This window comes from Balaenoptera borealis (assembly GCF_965194805.1).
Source record: "Balaenoptera borealis genome assembly, chromosome: 1".
Taxonomy (NCBI): Eukaryota; Metazoa; Chordata; class Mammalia; order Artiodactyla; family Balaenopteridae; genus Balaenoptera; species Balaenoptera borealis.
The window spans coordinates 148,356,737-148,372,690 of record NC_138860.1 but is presented as its reverse complement, the minus strand read 5'-3'; the positions used below and the strand labels follow the sequence as shown (position 1 = coordinate 148,372,690).

Genomic DNA, 15,954 nt, shown 5'->3' with positions numbered 1-15,954 from the left:
TTGTCTTCTAAGAGTTTCATAGTTTTAGCTTTTAAGTTTAGTCTTTAAGTTAATTTTTGTATGTAGTATGATGTAGGGGTCCAACGTCATTCTTTTGCATGTGGATATCCAGTTTTTCTAGCATCATGTGTTGAAAAGAGCATTCTTTTTCCACTGAATGGTCTTGAGACCTTTGTCAAAAATCAATTGACCATATATATGAGGGTATAGGTCTATTTTATTCCATATGGTCTTTATGTCTGTCCTATGCCAGTACCACACTGTTTTGATTTCTATAGCTTTGTAGTAAGTTTGAAATCAGAAAATATGAGTCTCCCAACTTTGTTCTTTTTCAAGATTGTTTTGGCTATTTAGGGTCAATTTTTTTTTTTTAATTTTATTTATTTATTTTTGGTTGTGTTGGGTCTTCGTTTCTGTGCGAGGGCTGTCTCTAGTTGCGGCAAGTGGGGGCCACTCCTCATCGTGGTGCACGGGCCTCTCACTGTCATGGCCTCTCTTGTTGCGGAGCACAGGCTCCAGACGCGCAGGCTCAGTAATTGTGGCTCACGGGCCTAGTTACTCCGTGGCACGTGGGATCTTCCCAGACCAGGGCTCGAACCCGTGTTCCCTGCATTGGCAGGCAGATTCTCAACCACTGCGCCACCAGGGAAGCCCTAGGGTCAATTTTTTTTTTTTTTTTAAAGATACTTATTTTACTTTTTTTTTTTAAAGGAATTCCTTTATTTTTATTATTTATTTATTTATTTATTTATTTTTGGCTGTGTTGGGTCTTCATTTCTGCGCGAGGGCTTTCTCTAGTTGCGGCAAGCGGGGACCACTCTTCATCGCGGTGCGCTGGCCTCTCATTATCGCGGCCTCTCTTGTTGTGGAACACAGGCTCCAGACGCGCAGGCTCAGTAGTTGTGGCTCATGGGCCTAGTTGCTCTGAGGCATGTGGGATCTTCCCAGACCAGGGCTCGAACCCATGTCCCCTGCATTGGCAGGCAGATTCTCAACCACTGCGCCACCACGGAAGCCCCAATTTTTGTTTTTTAATAGGAGCATTTTGTCCATTTGTATTTTTAAAAGCAATGTATTTTCAAACTGTATTTGTCTTTTAAAAACTTTTTCAAGGTATATAACATATATCAGTAAAATATGTAAAGTGCACTACTAACCTTAAGTGTACAGCTTGATGAATATTTACATACCTATACACACTGGTAACTACCACCCAGATCAAGACACAGATCTTTTCCAGCATCCCAGAACCTTCTCTTGTGACCCTTTCCAATCAATACCTCTTCTTCTGGGGCAGGATTTCTCAGTCTTGGCACTATTGACATTTTGTGTTAGCTACATCTTTGTTGTGTGAGTGTGGGTGCGTGGGGAGCTGTTCTATGCATTGTAAGATGCATCCCTGGACTCTGCCCAGTAGATGCTAGTAGTAACATCCTCCCTCACAAGTTGCCCTCAGTTATCAACAGCCATAGAGGGAACAATTCTGATTTGTATCACCATAGACTAGTTTTGCCTGTTTTTGAACTTCTTATCAATAGGATACTACAGTATATACTGTTTTGACTCTGGCTTCTTTAGCTCAACATGATGTCATTTAGATTCATCCACATTGTTGCATGTATCATAGTTGATTCTTTTCATTGTTTTGTAGTATTCCATCTTATGAACATACCACAATTTGTTTATCCATTTTTTGCTGATGGACATTAGGATTTTTTCTACTTTTTGGATATTATGAATAAAGTCACTTTGAACATTTTCGTACATGTCTTTTGGTACACAGATACATTTATTTATCTAGAAGAGGAATTTCTGGGTCATAGCATAAGCATATGTTTAGCTTTAGTAGATATTGCCAATTTTTCAAAAGTGGTTGAATTAATTTACCATCTCACCTGTGAGAGTTCCAACTGCTTCACATCCTCACAAACATTTGGTATTGTTAGTTTTCAAAATTTTAGCCATTCTGTTTGGTGTCTAATGATATTTCGGTGTGATTTCAATTTGCATTTTTTGATGACTACTGATGTTAAGCATCTTTTAATATGATTATTGTCAATTTGTATATCCTTTTTTAAAATATATTTATTTATTTTTGGCTGTGTTGGGTCTTAGTTGCTGCACACAAGCTGTTTGTTGCAGCGTGCGGGCTTCTCTCTAGCTGTGGCACGTGGGCTCCTGAGTGCGCAGACTCTCTAGTTGTGGCGTATGGGCTCTCTAGTTGTGGTGCACGGTCTCTCTAGTTGTGGCGTGCAGCCTCAGTAGTTATGGTGTGCAGGCTTATTTGCCTTGCAGCATGTGGGATCTTTGTTCCCTGACCAGGGATCGAACCTGTGTCTGCTGCATTGGAAGGCAGATTCTTAACCACTGGACCACCAGGGAAGTCCCTGTATATCCTTTTTCATGAAGTGCCTGTTCAAGTCTTTTGCTCATTTAAAAAATTTGGGTTGTCTTTTTCTTATTGATTTGTAGAAGTTCTTTATATTGATATAATCCAGATATGTGTACCCAAAGGTTGTGAAAATAGTCTCATATTCTCCCCCAGAAGTTTTATTGTTTTTTCGTTCACATTAAATTTATAATGCATCATGAATTAATTTTGGAAAACAGTGTGAGAGAGGGACTTAAGGCTCATTTTCCCCCCATGTGGATATCTAATTGCTCCAGACCATTTATTGAAAAGACCTACTTTCTCCACTGAATTGCAGTGTCACCTTTGAGGTAAGTCAAGTGACTGTATATGCGTAGGTTTATTTCTGGACTCTTTCTGTTCCTTTGTTTGTCTATCCTTAACCATTGCCGTAGTTACTGTGTTTTAGAGTAAGTCTTGATATTTTTTACTGTAAGTCCTCCAACTTTGTCCTTTCTCAAGATTGTCTATTCTAGGTGATTTACTTTCCATATAGATTCTAGAAACAGCTTGTCAATTTCCATAAAATATAATAAAAATCTGTTAGATTTTCATTGGAATTTCATTGAATTTATAAATCAATTTATGTAGCATTGTCTTCTTTATAAACTGTGTTTTCCAACCCATAGTCCATTTATATTTAATGTAATTATGGATAGTTTAAAAAATTTGTTTAATTTTAAATTGAAGTATAGTTGATTTACAATTATGGATAGCTTGATTTCTATCATCTTATGTTTGTATTCTTTGTTCTGCTTGCTCTATATTTCTTTTTTACTCCTTTTTTAGTTTTGGGGTTGTTTTTTCCTCCCTCTTTTCTCTGTTATTTGTGTGGAAGTTACATACTGTTTTAAGTCTTTTAGTGATTCTCTAGAAGTTACAATGTGCGTATTTAATTTATCACAAAGTCCAACTGATCAATGCATTTATCTTCCTCCCAGACAGTTTAAGACTTAGAAACATGTTAACCCCACTTAATCCCCCCTCACCACCAATTTATATGCTCTCCTGGTAATGTATATTAATTCTATCTTTTTCTTAACCCTGTAAACATTATTATTATTTTATGTAGTTAATGTTCTTACATTTACCAAAATATTAACCTCTTTTTTTATTTGCTTGTTGCATCTCAGACCCTCCATCTGGGATTAATTTCCTTTTGCCTAAAGTGCATCCTTTAGAATTTGCTTTAGTGAATTCTGCTGATGGCTGACTCTTTCCATTTTTGTCTGAAAATGCCTCTATTTATCCCTCATTCTTTAAAAAAATTTAAAACAATAAAAACTTGCAGAAAAGTCAAAAGTACAGTATAAAAATTTTTTCTGAATAATTTGATAATAAGTTGCCAAATGATATCCTACCAATCTTGAAATTTAATATGTGTTTCTTACAATAAAGGATAAAAGTTAACCATCAGAATCAGGAAATTAATACTGATACACTGCTACCATCTAATCATCAGGCCCCATTCAAATGTCACCAATTGTCCCAGTAATGTTCTTTATTAAAAAAGCATCCAGGTCAGAATCATTCATTGCTCTTTTTTGTCTCACCTGTTTTGTTTCCCTCAGCCCTCAGACTTTCCTTGACTGTTATGTCCCTGATACACTGGAAGATTACAGGCCAGCTATTTTATAAGATGTGCCTCATTTTGGGTTTATCTGATGTTTCCTCGTGATCAGATTCATGTCATACATCTTTGGCAGGAATAGCACAGACGTGATGCTTGGTTTTCCTCACTGCATCCTATCTGGTGGTGTATGATTTTTATTTGTTCCATTACTGGCGATGTTCACTTTGATCACTTGAGTACAGTGGTTGCTGCCAAGGTTTTCCACTGTAAAGTCATTATTTACCTCTTTTTAGTAAATATTATGTATTAAATATTATGTTAAAATATTAAGGAGGTACTTTGAAACTATGTAAATATACCATTCATCATCAAACTTTCAATTTAGTTATTTACTTATTTATATTAGTATGGACTTATGTTTTCCTAGTTTACTCGATGGACCATAATCTGTTGCTACCATCATTTATTGTGATACTCAAACTTTCCCCAGTTTAACCAAGGAATCCCTTTTGAGCAAGCTTTGTATCTCTTTGACGTCTTCCCATAATTCCTTGGGCTCTCTTCCTTGTTTTCTGGTACAAGATGTCTCAGGCTCATCCTGCACTTTCTCTGCCCAAGTCCTAGAATCAGCCATTTCTCCAAGGAGACTTGTTCCTTTGGTACTTAGGAGCCAAGATTTGGTGCTAGCTGTATTCACTACTATTGAGGTGTCTCTGCTTCTCACTATTGACTCCATCCTCTGGTAGCCTCTGGTGGCCAAGTTGCCCCTGAAGTTCCAGGGTCTCTCTCCTTGGGCTTCCCCTCAGCCCTCTTAAGTCAAGGGCTCTACTGGCCCTGCTCAGCCAAGTGCCCATAGCTGGACCAATCACTGTGTCTGGGGGCATGGGAATCTCTTACTGGCCAAGCATGTGTTCCAGGTCCACCTTTATTCATTTGTTTGTTTATTGACAATATTATATTAGTTTCAGGTGTAAAGCCCACCCTTATTTGAAGAGGGATGATGGGTGTGGTTTGCAGCTTCACCTAGCTATATGGAATGAGTAGCTTACATGGAAGACAGAGGCTTTTTCACCAGAAGAAAGATGAGGAACTTTGGGGCTGACAAAATAACATGTATCTACTATAACAAATAAGAGTTTAACTATAAATTGTGATAACAACTGAAAGAAGAGAATAGGATGATGCACAAGAGGATCACAGTGGGCCTTTCATTAGCCTGAAGACCAGGGGAGGCCTCTTTGAGGAGTGGCAGGCAAGCAAAGACCTGAAGGATGGGGCTCTACCTCAGCAAGGGGGTGTGGCAGTGGAGCGGCCCAGGTAGAGGAAACTGCCTGTGCAAAGGCCCTGAGGGGGAAGCTTGCTGGGCCTGGAAGGAGGCCAGTGTGGTGGGCACATGGGGAGCGAGGGGAGAGCAGGGGAAGGTGAGGCTGGGGAGGTGGGCAGGGGAGACTGACCTGGCAGGGCCTTGAAGACACTAACAAGGATGCTTGCTTTATGCTCGGTGAAATGGGGTGCCCATAAAGGGTTTAGGGATGGGAGCTCAGTCTGGCTGCTGGCGGAGTAAGGATTGGAGGGGCCCAGTGGGGGAGGTGGGAAGGGACTCTGCTACACCATATCTTTACCCTTCCTCTTCTCTCCTCAATGAAACTGTGACCTGCAGGAGCCTTCGATGAAGTAGCCTCATGTCTGGTGAAGGTGCCAGGGCAGAGAGAGGATGGCAACGAAATAGCTCTGGTATGCTTCCTGCTAACACCCACCTGACTTTTCTGGGATGCCCTCTCCCCCCGCGCCGCCCGCCGCCCCCGCAACCCCCCCCCCCCCAGCATTCCTTGTTTCTCTGCCTGGCTCTTCTCTCCTCCTTGGTACTCATCATCATCTGAAGCACAATAGGCTTTATAAGTTTATCTTGTTTCTTGTTATTCTCTTGCACTGGGATGCATCCTCCATAAATCAGGGGTTTTTGTTTGTCTCATTCCCAGCTGTATTCCTAGCATCTAGAGCAGTGCCTGGCATATCCTAGGTGCTCAATAACAGTTTTTTAAACCATGGAATGAATTGTGAGAAGGTTTCTAAAAGCGGAAGAAAAGGGAATTCCCTGGTGGTCCAGTGGTTAGGACTAGGCACTTTCACTGGTAGGGCCTGGGTTCAATCCCTGGTCGGGGAAATAAGATCCTGCAAGCTGCGCGGCATGGCCAAATTAAAAAAAAAAGGCGGAGTGGGGAGAAAAGCTAGAAATGACCTTTTTCAGGACACAAGCCCAACCCAGGTCTTGGCCATGCCGCAGGCCTCTGGAGGCCAGAGAAAGCCAGCATCTACAGGCCTTGGTGAGGGCCAGTGGGGGTAGACTGGACAGGCTGGTGGCCGTGAGTGTGACACACGGAGCATGGGTGAGCCTGGTTGGCGGACAGAGTCTGGAGGCAGGGGGTCCACCCAGGCCAGGCCGTGCAACCTGTTCTCTTGACAGGAGGGGTGGGAAAGAGCTTGTGGCATCTTTGACCCACCACGCTGTCCATTAGATTTTCTTGTTTTGCTTTCTTTACTATATATTTTATCTGTTTCATGTTTCTTTCTTCTTCTGCCTTACGATAATGAGAACCAATAGATTCGACGTTGGTTAATGTTTTCCCTCTCTCAGGTTGCAGAATGCCTTAATCCGACTGGTGTGTGCCCTTAAGAAGGATAGATATTAGAAGGCTCTTATCACTTACAATGGCATTTCAGCTTGAGGTGTTGGGACCCTTTCTGTCCCATTGGCTCCTGCCTCTTCTCCCTTGCTTGGAGAGGAGAGAATGCTTTGCAGTCCCTGATATCTGGTCCTCCCCCAAATGCTGGCCTACAGGGATTATCCCCAACCTCCCTGCTGCCACCACGATCTTCTCAAGTCTTCACCCCCCTCAAGTTCCCCTGTGGTTTCTCACTTGTCTTGAGCTGATGCTGGGGGCCGGCAGCTGGGGAGAAGGAGGCTGGCTTGCCTGCAGGTGGCAGGTGGCTAAGGGGGGTGTAGGGACAGTCCCTGAGGGCTGGGTTCAGTGTGGCTCTCACCCTGCGGCTTTGCCCTCTGCTGCCCCCGAGGTCGAGAATGCCCTCAGCCTCCAGAAGAGCCAGGATGTGCTGGACGCGGAAGAAGAGAAGAAGACCACGATGAAGAAGATGACGGTGCGTGAGCAACTTGCGGTCTGTGACATCCGGGCGGGGAGGGGGCGGAAGTCCTGAATCCACCCACTGATGAGGCTGGAGTGGGGTGGGATGGGCAGAGGACAGTCGAGGCACAGACACTTGGGCTTGAGTCTCGGCTCCACCTCTAATTGCCCCCCACCTACCCTGGGGGAGCTCAGCCAAGTCACTTCCCCTCTCTGAGCCTCGCTCTTAATACCTCACAAATGACTGTGACAAAACCTGTGTCCTTGGCTTGTTGGGAGGACAGAACCCAAAGGTTAGTTCATTGTAAAGCCTTAGGCACCTGGGAGCAGTCGTAATTATTTTATACATTATTTCCCCCAAAATTCCTTCTGATGGGGAACCTCTGAAGGAACTTTCCTTTTCTCTTTGCTAAATACAGTCACTTCTCAGTTAGCCACCAGAATGTTTGGGCTGGGATAACCACTGAAGTTTCCAGAATTATATTTAGCTATAAAGAGAGAAAAAATCCTTGCCTTTGATACTTCCATTTAATTAATGTTAATTGAGCACCTACGGGTCTTTGGTGCTAGATCAAAAGTGAGGAATTAGAAGGACATTTTAAAGGAATTCAACCGGACCACTTTCGAGGGCCACGCGTGGTGTTCTCTGCATTGGGCTGGTCCACGGTTTAGATATACTTCCCCACCATGGGGCTGCTGAAACAGTTCTTCCGGAGCCCTACATGGGGGGCTTGCAGCAGGCTAGGGCTTGTCATGTTTTTGGTGGCCTTGAACTGAGGGCTCTGGACAGGGCTTGAGCAGTCAGCTGGCTCCCCCCACTGGAGGCCAGGCAGGCTGTGGAGGCTGCCCACGCCGAGGGGCTGCGTGGCCTGCTCCCTGTGAGGAGGCGTGGCCTCGGCCCTGGTGGTCTGCAGTGGCCTGTGCCCTCCTCGACACCTCCATGGTCCCCCGTCCAGAAGCAGATCCAGGAGGAGCCGCTGGATTCTCTCTTGAGCTCCGCCCGCCAGCAAGTCATGGAGACCCTGACCCAGCTGAGGTGACCATGGCCCCTTCCCCGAACCCCCGCCCCATTCCCTCTACCCACGGGCTCCGCCTGTATCTTCTGGGGCCACTCTGCTCTGTGTGGCCCTAGCCCAGTCCCGGGCCTTTTCCCTTCCCTTTGCCCAGCCCCTACCGGGGCTGTCTGCCCTGCACCCCACTTCCCTCCTCCTCCCCTCCTCATCTCGCGCTTTTGTGGATCTGGATCTCAGCCCTCATCCCAGCCCTGCATCCTTCGCTTCCTGCCTCCAGCCCCAGGCCCCCCCTTGCTCCATGCCCTTGCTTTCTGTCTCTCCCTCAGTCATTCCCAGCTCGTCCTGGACGTGCAGGAACGGTCGGAGCTGGTGAACACGTGCGTGAAGAGTGTGCTCTCCCTGCCCTCGGTGCAGGCCATGCAGGAGAAAGACGAGGACAAGGCTGAGGCCATACAGGTGAGGCAGGGCCCTCCCCAGTGGGGCCTCGGGGCTGCCTGGCGTCCTCAGAGCGAGGCACGTTCCTGGACTCCCAGCAGGGAGAGGAAGGTGTTCTGGGAGGTAAATTTTTTTTTTTTAATTTATTGTATTTATTTATTTATTTTTGGTTGCGCTGGGTCTTCGTTGCTGCACGCGGGCTTTCTCTAGAGGCAGCGAGCGGGGGCTACTCTTCGTTGCAGTGCGCGGGCTTCTCATTGCGGTGGCTTCTCTTGTTGCAGAGCATGGGCTCTAGGCACGCGGGCTTCAGTAGTTGTGGCATGTGGGCTCAGTAGTTGTGGCTCGTGGGCTCTAGAGCTCAGGCTCAGTAGTTGTGGTGCACCGACTGAGTTGCTCCGCGGCATGTGGGATCTTCCCAGACCAGGGCTCGAACCCGTGTCCCCTGCATTGGCAGGCGTATTCTTAATCACTGCGCCACCAGGGAAGTCCCCTGGGAGTTAGATTTGCTCTTCACACTACTACTCAAGTAGCTTGGGCAGTTCACCTCCCCTCTCCTGGCCTGAGTAGGCACTCGATAAACATTTGGTGAATGTATGAATCTGCAGAATAAAGAATCCCCTATCTGAAGCACCGTCCACTTTGGGCTCTGCCCCATGAGAAGGATGTGGGCAGATGTTGGCATGGCCTCAGGAGGTGGCCAGGAGTGGGAGGAAAAGGCCTGAGGACTGGGCGAGTTGGGGCTGAGGCCTGGAAGTGGAACCTCAAGGGGCTCCCATGAGCATCTTCAAACCCCTGCAGGATAGTCCCAGGAGGAGGGATCAGAGGTGACCCTTCCTGTAGGATGGGGTCAGTGGGGCAGGTTAGGGAGAGGGGTTTCAGCTCTGGGTGAGGCACATGGATGCATCCTTTCATTCAGCAAATATTAACTGATGCCTAATCCAGAAGTACAAGGGAAGGCTACAGTAGGGCTGAGGGCAGATTAGCAAAGTATCGTACAAATAAATGCAAAATCACAACAGTGGTACGTGTTGCAAGCAAGAAGTACTTGATGCTATGAAGACTATGAAGAGCCTGGAATCGGGGGAGGCTGAGTGTGTTGGGGGTCAGGGCTCATGGCGCTGGAGGTGAGAGGTCACAGAGGAGCTGACTAGTTGAAGGGGATGGCAGAAGGAAGAGTGTGCCAGGCAGAGGGAGCAGCCTGTGCAGCAGCCTGAGGACAGACAGAACATGGTGACTGCAAGGGCGATAAGGAGGCAGTGTGGCTGGAGTCCAGAGGGTGAGGTGAGAGAGCTCTGGGGGCCAGACCAGCCCCAGCGTGAAGGTTCTGAGTCCCGGAGGTGGTGCACTTGAGAGAAGACCCAAAGGAGAGGTGGGGGAACCCCTGCTGGGTGTGAACAGAGCAGTGCTGCACAGTGATGGGCCACAGATGGGAGGGAAGGAGGAGGCAGTCGGTGAACGAGGCTTGCTTGGTGGTGGTGGTGTAAGCCTGGTGTGCACAGACTCAGGAAGCCTGGACAAAGACAACCCGGAAGGTAGATGTGGAGAGCAGTGGGAAGAGGGGAGGCAGGGGAGAGAGGGTCTCAAAACACTGCTCAGCCTTGTGTGTGTGTAATGCTTGCACCCTCCTAAGGTAATTTCAGGACTGTGGTGTGGCTGAGGAAGGAAGAGACAACCGGGCAGAAGAGAGATGGCTCCTGGAAGGGGCAACTTAGAAAATCTGTTTGGATCTAGGAGTAGTAATTTAAAGAAGAATCAGAACACTTCCCCAGAGACAATAATATAAGTCACGCTGGTTGTCCGTTGATCTAGCTCTCACAGTTCCAGAGCTTTTTCCCACCCATCTTCTCATGTTCCTCACAAACCGAAACTTCCTTGTTCTGTGACCTTGGACAAGTGTCTCCTTATTGGTAGAATGAGAAAAACACTTTGAGGACAAAATGATATGGTTGTGCAAATCACGAGGCACGCACCTGGCCCGTGGTAGATTTTCAGTAAATGCTGGGCCTCTGATTCCTCCCCTTGTAAGCTAAGAAGGGCAGAGGTAATAATTGCCAATTTGTCAAGAAGGAAACTGTAACCCATGGAGGGCAAGTAATTTGTCCAATATCACACACCAAGGTTAGTCTCAGAGGTGGGACAAGAAAGCAGCTCTCCTGGGTCCGAGTCCCCCTTCTTCCCCTGACCCACACCAGGGGTTGCCTAGGGCTGGGGTCTGCTCCAGATGCTCCCTAGTGGCCTGGTCCTCCTCCTGTCCACAGACACTTTACCGTCAGACCTTGGAAGCCCTGCAGACACTTCTCAATGCCCTCTGTGTTGAGGACCCCACTCCTGCTGGGCTGAAGAGCATCTTGGAGGTACGGAGGCAGGGAGGAGAGCAAGGGCGGAGGAGAATGGAGAATTGACTCGGGAGATCTGGGGGTGGGGGGCTGGACCCAGAAAGAGTGATTTTCCTTCAGGATGTCATCTTGTGCCAGGTTCCTGCTTCCCTGCCCCTCTCACAGGCCACGTCCCAAACTCCTGCCCCTTCACTCTCTCCCTATCCCCCATACTCCTGCTACAGCTGTCCCCATATGCTTGCTTTCTAAATTCTTGTTCCTGTCTCTCTCTCCTATCCTCAAGACTCTCCACCTTTCATCTCTCTCCTCACTGACCTTTGTCCTCCCTCTGTCCTGTCCTCAGCTTCTGGACCCCATGTCTGTCCTCAGCTTCTGGACCCCATGTCTCCCTATGCTCTAAGAAGAGGAGGAGGGCTATGGCGGGTTGTCTTTATGCTCTCCCTAGAAGCTTCCTGATGATTGGTGAAGGCTGGCCTGCCCATCCGGGCAGTAGACGCTGGCATCCAACTTGTAGCTCTGAGTCTTGCCCTTTTCCCCACAGCCTCTGGGGCCCTGGATGAACTCTGGGAAGGCCCATGAGAGAGCACGGGCTGTGAAAAGCAATGTCTCTGTGTTGAACCACACGCTTCTGACCCTGCCTTTCTTTGTGAGTGGCCCTGGGAGGGGGGAGGGGACACTCCTAGGGAGAATCTTCCCAGCTCTGAGGGAGCCTGTGCATCCATCCAGAGATTCCCAGGGGGTCCCCACTATCCTCAGAGGGCTCAGCTCTCAGGGCCAGACCATCTAGCTCTGTTCACCATTTACTGTATAGCCTTATTAAACCTATAAGTCTCAATCCCTAAGATTATGACACAAACAGATGTCCTCGGGGTTCCCGGCACTGGGACTTCTGCTGGGGAGGCTCATCATTCGCATCGGGGATCCTGACGAGGAGATTGGCCGGGAGGCTCTGGACGGCATCACCATCCTCTACACCATCTTGGAGCTTCAAAAACGTAAGCCCTTTGGAGTGCCTCTAAAACAAGGCTTTTGAGCAGGTACTCAGCCTAGAAATTGAATGAAGCCATGGCAACAAGGCACTGGTGGGATATGGAAGAGACCAACACAGAGTCCAATGGGGTCTGGAAATCAGTGTGAAGACTTAGTCCCCACAGAACTAGGAGACAGAGGTGACAAACAAACCCGTTTTGACTTAAGCGACGCTTCTATTTAAGCTTCTCCTCATTCTTCCAAGTTTAATTTGTGACTCTCGTTTTCACATTCCCATGCCACCATGTACACCTAGGCATAATAGCCCCAATGTCCTGGTTTTTGGTCTGTCTTCCCCCACTAGACTATAAGTTCATTTGAGTCTGTGTCTTGTTCACCACTGTATTCCCAAGATCTAGCCCTGGGCCTGGCACATGGTGGGTGCTCAGTGAATATTTATTGGATGAATGAACAAAGAACAGGTCCTATCTTGGAACCTGGAGTGGCTAAAACCTGTAGGTGGGAGTACATCTCTGGATTCAGCTGCAGGGAGCTAGCGATATGGTATGGGCTGCCACAGAAACCCAGCTGGCACTGCACCTGAGGTGTGCAGTATCAACTGTTACTTGCCTCCTTCCTTTCTCCAGAGTCCCAACTCTGCTCCAAACCAAGGAACCTTGGCACATTGTTCAAACTTCCCTGGCTCTGGAGGCAGAGTGACCTGGGTACAAGACCTAGCTCTGGCCCTTCCTAGCTGTGTGACCTTAAGCAAGTATTTTTCTTGTCAAGGCCTAGATTTCCTCATTTGTAAAAAAGGGCACAATAGGATATAACTCACAAGCTTTTTGGAAGATTAAATGAGATCATATATGTAAAAAGGCCAGCTCATTCCACACATTATAGGTACTTGCCAAATAGAGTTTCCTTTTTCCCCATCCCTACAAGGATCATCTAATTAGTTTCAGCGTTTTGGGATATGGCTGTTGTCCCTGCTCTTCTTGTTCTTTAGCATTTGGGGCAAAGATTTAGCCCCTAGGAGATTTCCCCTGCTGCCCAGGAACCACTCAGACCTCCTGAGTGATAGATGAAGGTGATATAAGCCATGTTAATGATAAGTCTTAGGGACAGGAATAGTATACACCAAATTAGTATTGCCAGATTTAGCAAATAAAAGTATAGGACACCCAGTTAAATCTGAATTTCAGATAAAAGGTAAATACTTTTTGGTATATTTGAGACATACTTTCACTAAAAATTGTTTATCTGAAATTCATATTTACTGGGTATCTTGTATTTTATCTGGTGACCCTAAGACAAACCCACCCTGTTAGATTCTCAAGGAGTGAAATGGTTTATCCAGGCCCCCTGACTGTAGGAAGCAGCAAAGCTAGGATTTGAATCTGGGTCTGCCTGGTTCTAGGTCTCAATCTCCTTCCCTTTACAAACAACCTGCATGCTTAGTCCATATGTTATTCTGCCTCAGTGGCCCTTTCTTATGCCTGTGTCTCGCACACCCTGGGAGACCCAGGTAGGACCCACTCCAGGCCACAGTTAGGCTCAGGAAATGTTCCTGAAATGTGTTTCCTTCAGCAGAAAATAAGGAGCCCACACATGCAGGTACTATTCTAGGCACTCGGGACACAGAAGAAAAAAGATTAATTCAATAATCCTCCTGTTGAGCTTATCTTCTTGTTGTCAGGAGACAACGAACAAAAAAACAAGTAACACCTATAGTAAGTCAAATGATGATTAGTATTACAGAAAAAAGAAGAAAACAGAAAAGGGGGATTGGGAACACCAGGGGTAAGGGAATTGCAATTTAATAGAGGTGTTGCCACGCACACACCAGAATGGCAAAAACGGAACAGACAACTCACTGGTGAGATGTGAAGCCACTGGAACTCTCACACACTGCTGGTGGGAGCATAATTGGTCCCCACTGTGGAAAACTGTTTGGCAATATCCCCTGAAGCTGAACCCATACCCACCTTAGGACACAATTCCAATCCTAGCTATGTGCCTACAAATGTGTACCTATAGTCACCAAAAGGCATGGACTAGGCGTATTAGAACATTCAGATCAGCACTATGCATAATAGCTGGAAACAACCCAAACGTCCATCAGAAGTAGAACAGATCAATAAACTGTAGTATATTCATACCACGGAAAATTATACAGCACTGGGAGTGAGTGAACCCATGCAACTTGCAACAGTGTGGATGAATCTCACCCACATAAGGCTGAGTGAAAGCCAGACACAAAGGATAACATATAGTAAGAGTCCATTTATATAAAGTCCAACAGCAAGGAGATCGAATCTGCGGGTTTAGAAGTCAGAATAGTGGTTACCCTGAGTGGGGGAGGGGGATAGTGGACTGAAATGGGGGCACAGGAGGGTCTTCTGGGGTGCTGACCGTGTTCTGTTTGTTGACCTGGGTGCCCGCTACAAGGATATGCTCACCGTGAAAACTGATCCCGCTGGTCACCTATGATTTATGCACATCCTACAACTACGTTTAAGAAAAAGTTAAAAAACAAAATAGGCGGTCAGTCCTCACTGAAAAGGTTCTTTTCTTGCAGGAGCCAGAGATAAGGAAGAGACCAATAAGGAGGAGCTGTACGAGAGCAACAAGTGTTTCCTGGGCCCCTACAACCCTGTCAGCCCGTGCCAGAACATTCTGCGTGTTATCGCGGTGACCACCTGCTCCCCATCAGCCCTGGGCCTTCCTGGGGCGATGGGAACAAGGGAGGAGGGGCAGCACCAACCTGCCCCAGGGCTTCCTCCTCCCCTTCCATCCTTCCAGGCTCAATCCCCTTTACATTCCTTTGCATGCTTTCCTTGACCACACAGGCCCATCCTGTGGGCTCCCAACCCCTCTGGTCTGTGCCACAGTGCGTGGGCCGTGTCACCAGCTCTGGGGGCAGGGGCCATGTCACCCCTTCTTTTGTAGCTTCTCCTCAAAGTGTTTGACACTCACGGATTAACTGAGTATATGCACCCCTGCTGACCTCTGCATATGTCTGGGGGTGTTAGTGCGTCCATATACGGCTCGCTCTGGGTCTGCCCATGTGTGTCAAGATCTCTATGCCTTTGTTTCAGGAATTTGGAGACTTCCTGGGGCCCCAACAGGTAAAGGACCTGCTGCTAGCAGCCCTGGAAGGGCTGAAAGGTGGCTCAGAGGCTTGGGGCGAGGACTCGGGGGAAATGATGCAGCTGGCCTCGGAGGTCACACTCAGCTCGGTGCTGGAGCAGTACCGACACAGGGCACTGGAGGTGGTAAGGCCCCCAGGGGGCAGGGGCTGGGCTGGGAAACCCCACAGGGCCCACTCATCCCTCAGGCAGGGTAGGGCTGCTGGTGGCTGAGTTCTAGATGCTCCCAACTTGCAGGTGAGAAAGAACTCGCTTATGGGCCCCCAAGACAGCTCAACTATCAAGTGTGGGGTGGGGGAGGGCAGCAAAGACAAGCTGTCTCCCAGGGAAGGGGCGGCTGCTCTGTCTGCCTGTCTTCCTATTTCTCCCCTCTGCACCCTCCTCTCCCCTCTCTCTCCCCCCACCCTGTCACCCCCTTCCTTCCTCCTCCTGTCTCCCTGCTCCCCCATCACCCCCTTGGCTTCTCCACTTGGCCCTCTGCCTGCTCCTGGCCACCCTGTCTGTACCCCAGATTCCAGAAATCATGCAGGGCATCTATGTGCACCTGAGCCACATTCAGGAGCCACGGGCCCGAGAGGTGGCCCTGCTGCCCGTCTCTCTCCTGGCCAGCTCCTTCATGACCGAGGTCGTCGTGGCCCTGCTCATGTGTCCCCTCCCACTGGACAGGTACCAAGTGAGGGGGGCTCACTACACTTCAGAGGGTTGATATAGCCCTGTTCCCGGGCTGGGAATCCCTTCTTCTAGCAGAGGAGCCCCTCGCCCTCCCAGGTGGTCCCTCTTCTATGATCTATGATGCTTATGACAACCGTTAAGTCCTTCCTGAGCACTGCCAGGTGTCTGTGCTGCACATTTATATGTTTTCTCACAAGTGTAACAACCCCATTCTATAGATAAGGAAACTGAGGCTCATGGGAAGTTTCTAGCCC

At 47.9% G+C, this 15,954-nt stretch overlaps 1 protein-coding gene across 3 annotated transcripts in view; it reads left to right on the top strand.

Annotated features, from left to right (window-relative positions):
- MROH7 (maestro heat like repeat family member 7) overlaps positions 1 to 15,954 on the top strand; it is a 56,845-nt gene that overhangs the window by 17,834 nt on the left and 23,057 nt on the right. For all 3 annotated transcript variants that reach the window (XM_082356499.1, XM_082356497.1, XM_082356498.1), the window contains exons 4-13: positions 5,644 to 5,717; positions 7,056 to 7,139; positions 8,080 to 8,159; positions 8,463 to 8,592; positions 10,830 to 10,925; positions 11,449 to 11,553; positions 11,767 to 11,902; positions 14,458 to 14,570; positions 14,978 to 15,154; positions 15,540 to 15,694. In XM_082356499.1, the coding sequence (XP_082212625.1) occupies positions 5,644 to 5,717; positions 7,056 to 7,139; positions 8,080 to 8,159; positions 8,463 to 8,592; positions 10,830 to 10,925; positions 11,449 to 11,553; positions 11,767 to 11,902; positions 14,458 to 14,570; positions 14,978 to 15,154; positions 15,540 to 15,694 (1,150 nt within the window). The remainder of the gene's footprint in view (positions 1 to 5,643; positions 5,718 to 7,055; positions 7,140 to 8,079; positions 8,160 to 8,462; positions 8,593 to 10,829; positions 10,926 to 11,448; positions 11,554 to 11,766; positions 11,903 to 14,457; positions 14,571 to 14,977; positions 15,155 to 15,539; positions 15,695 to 15,954) is intronic.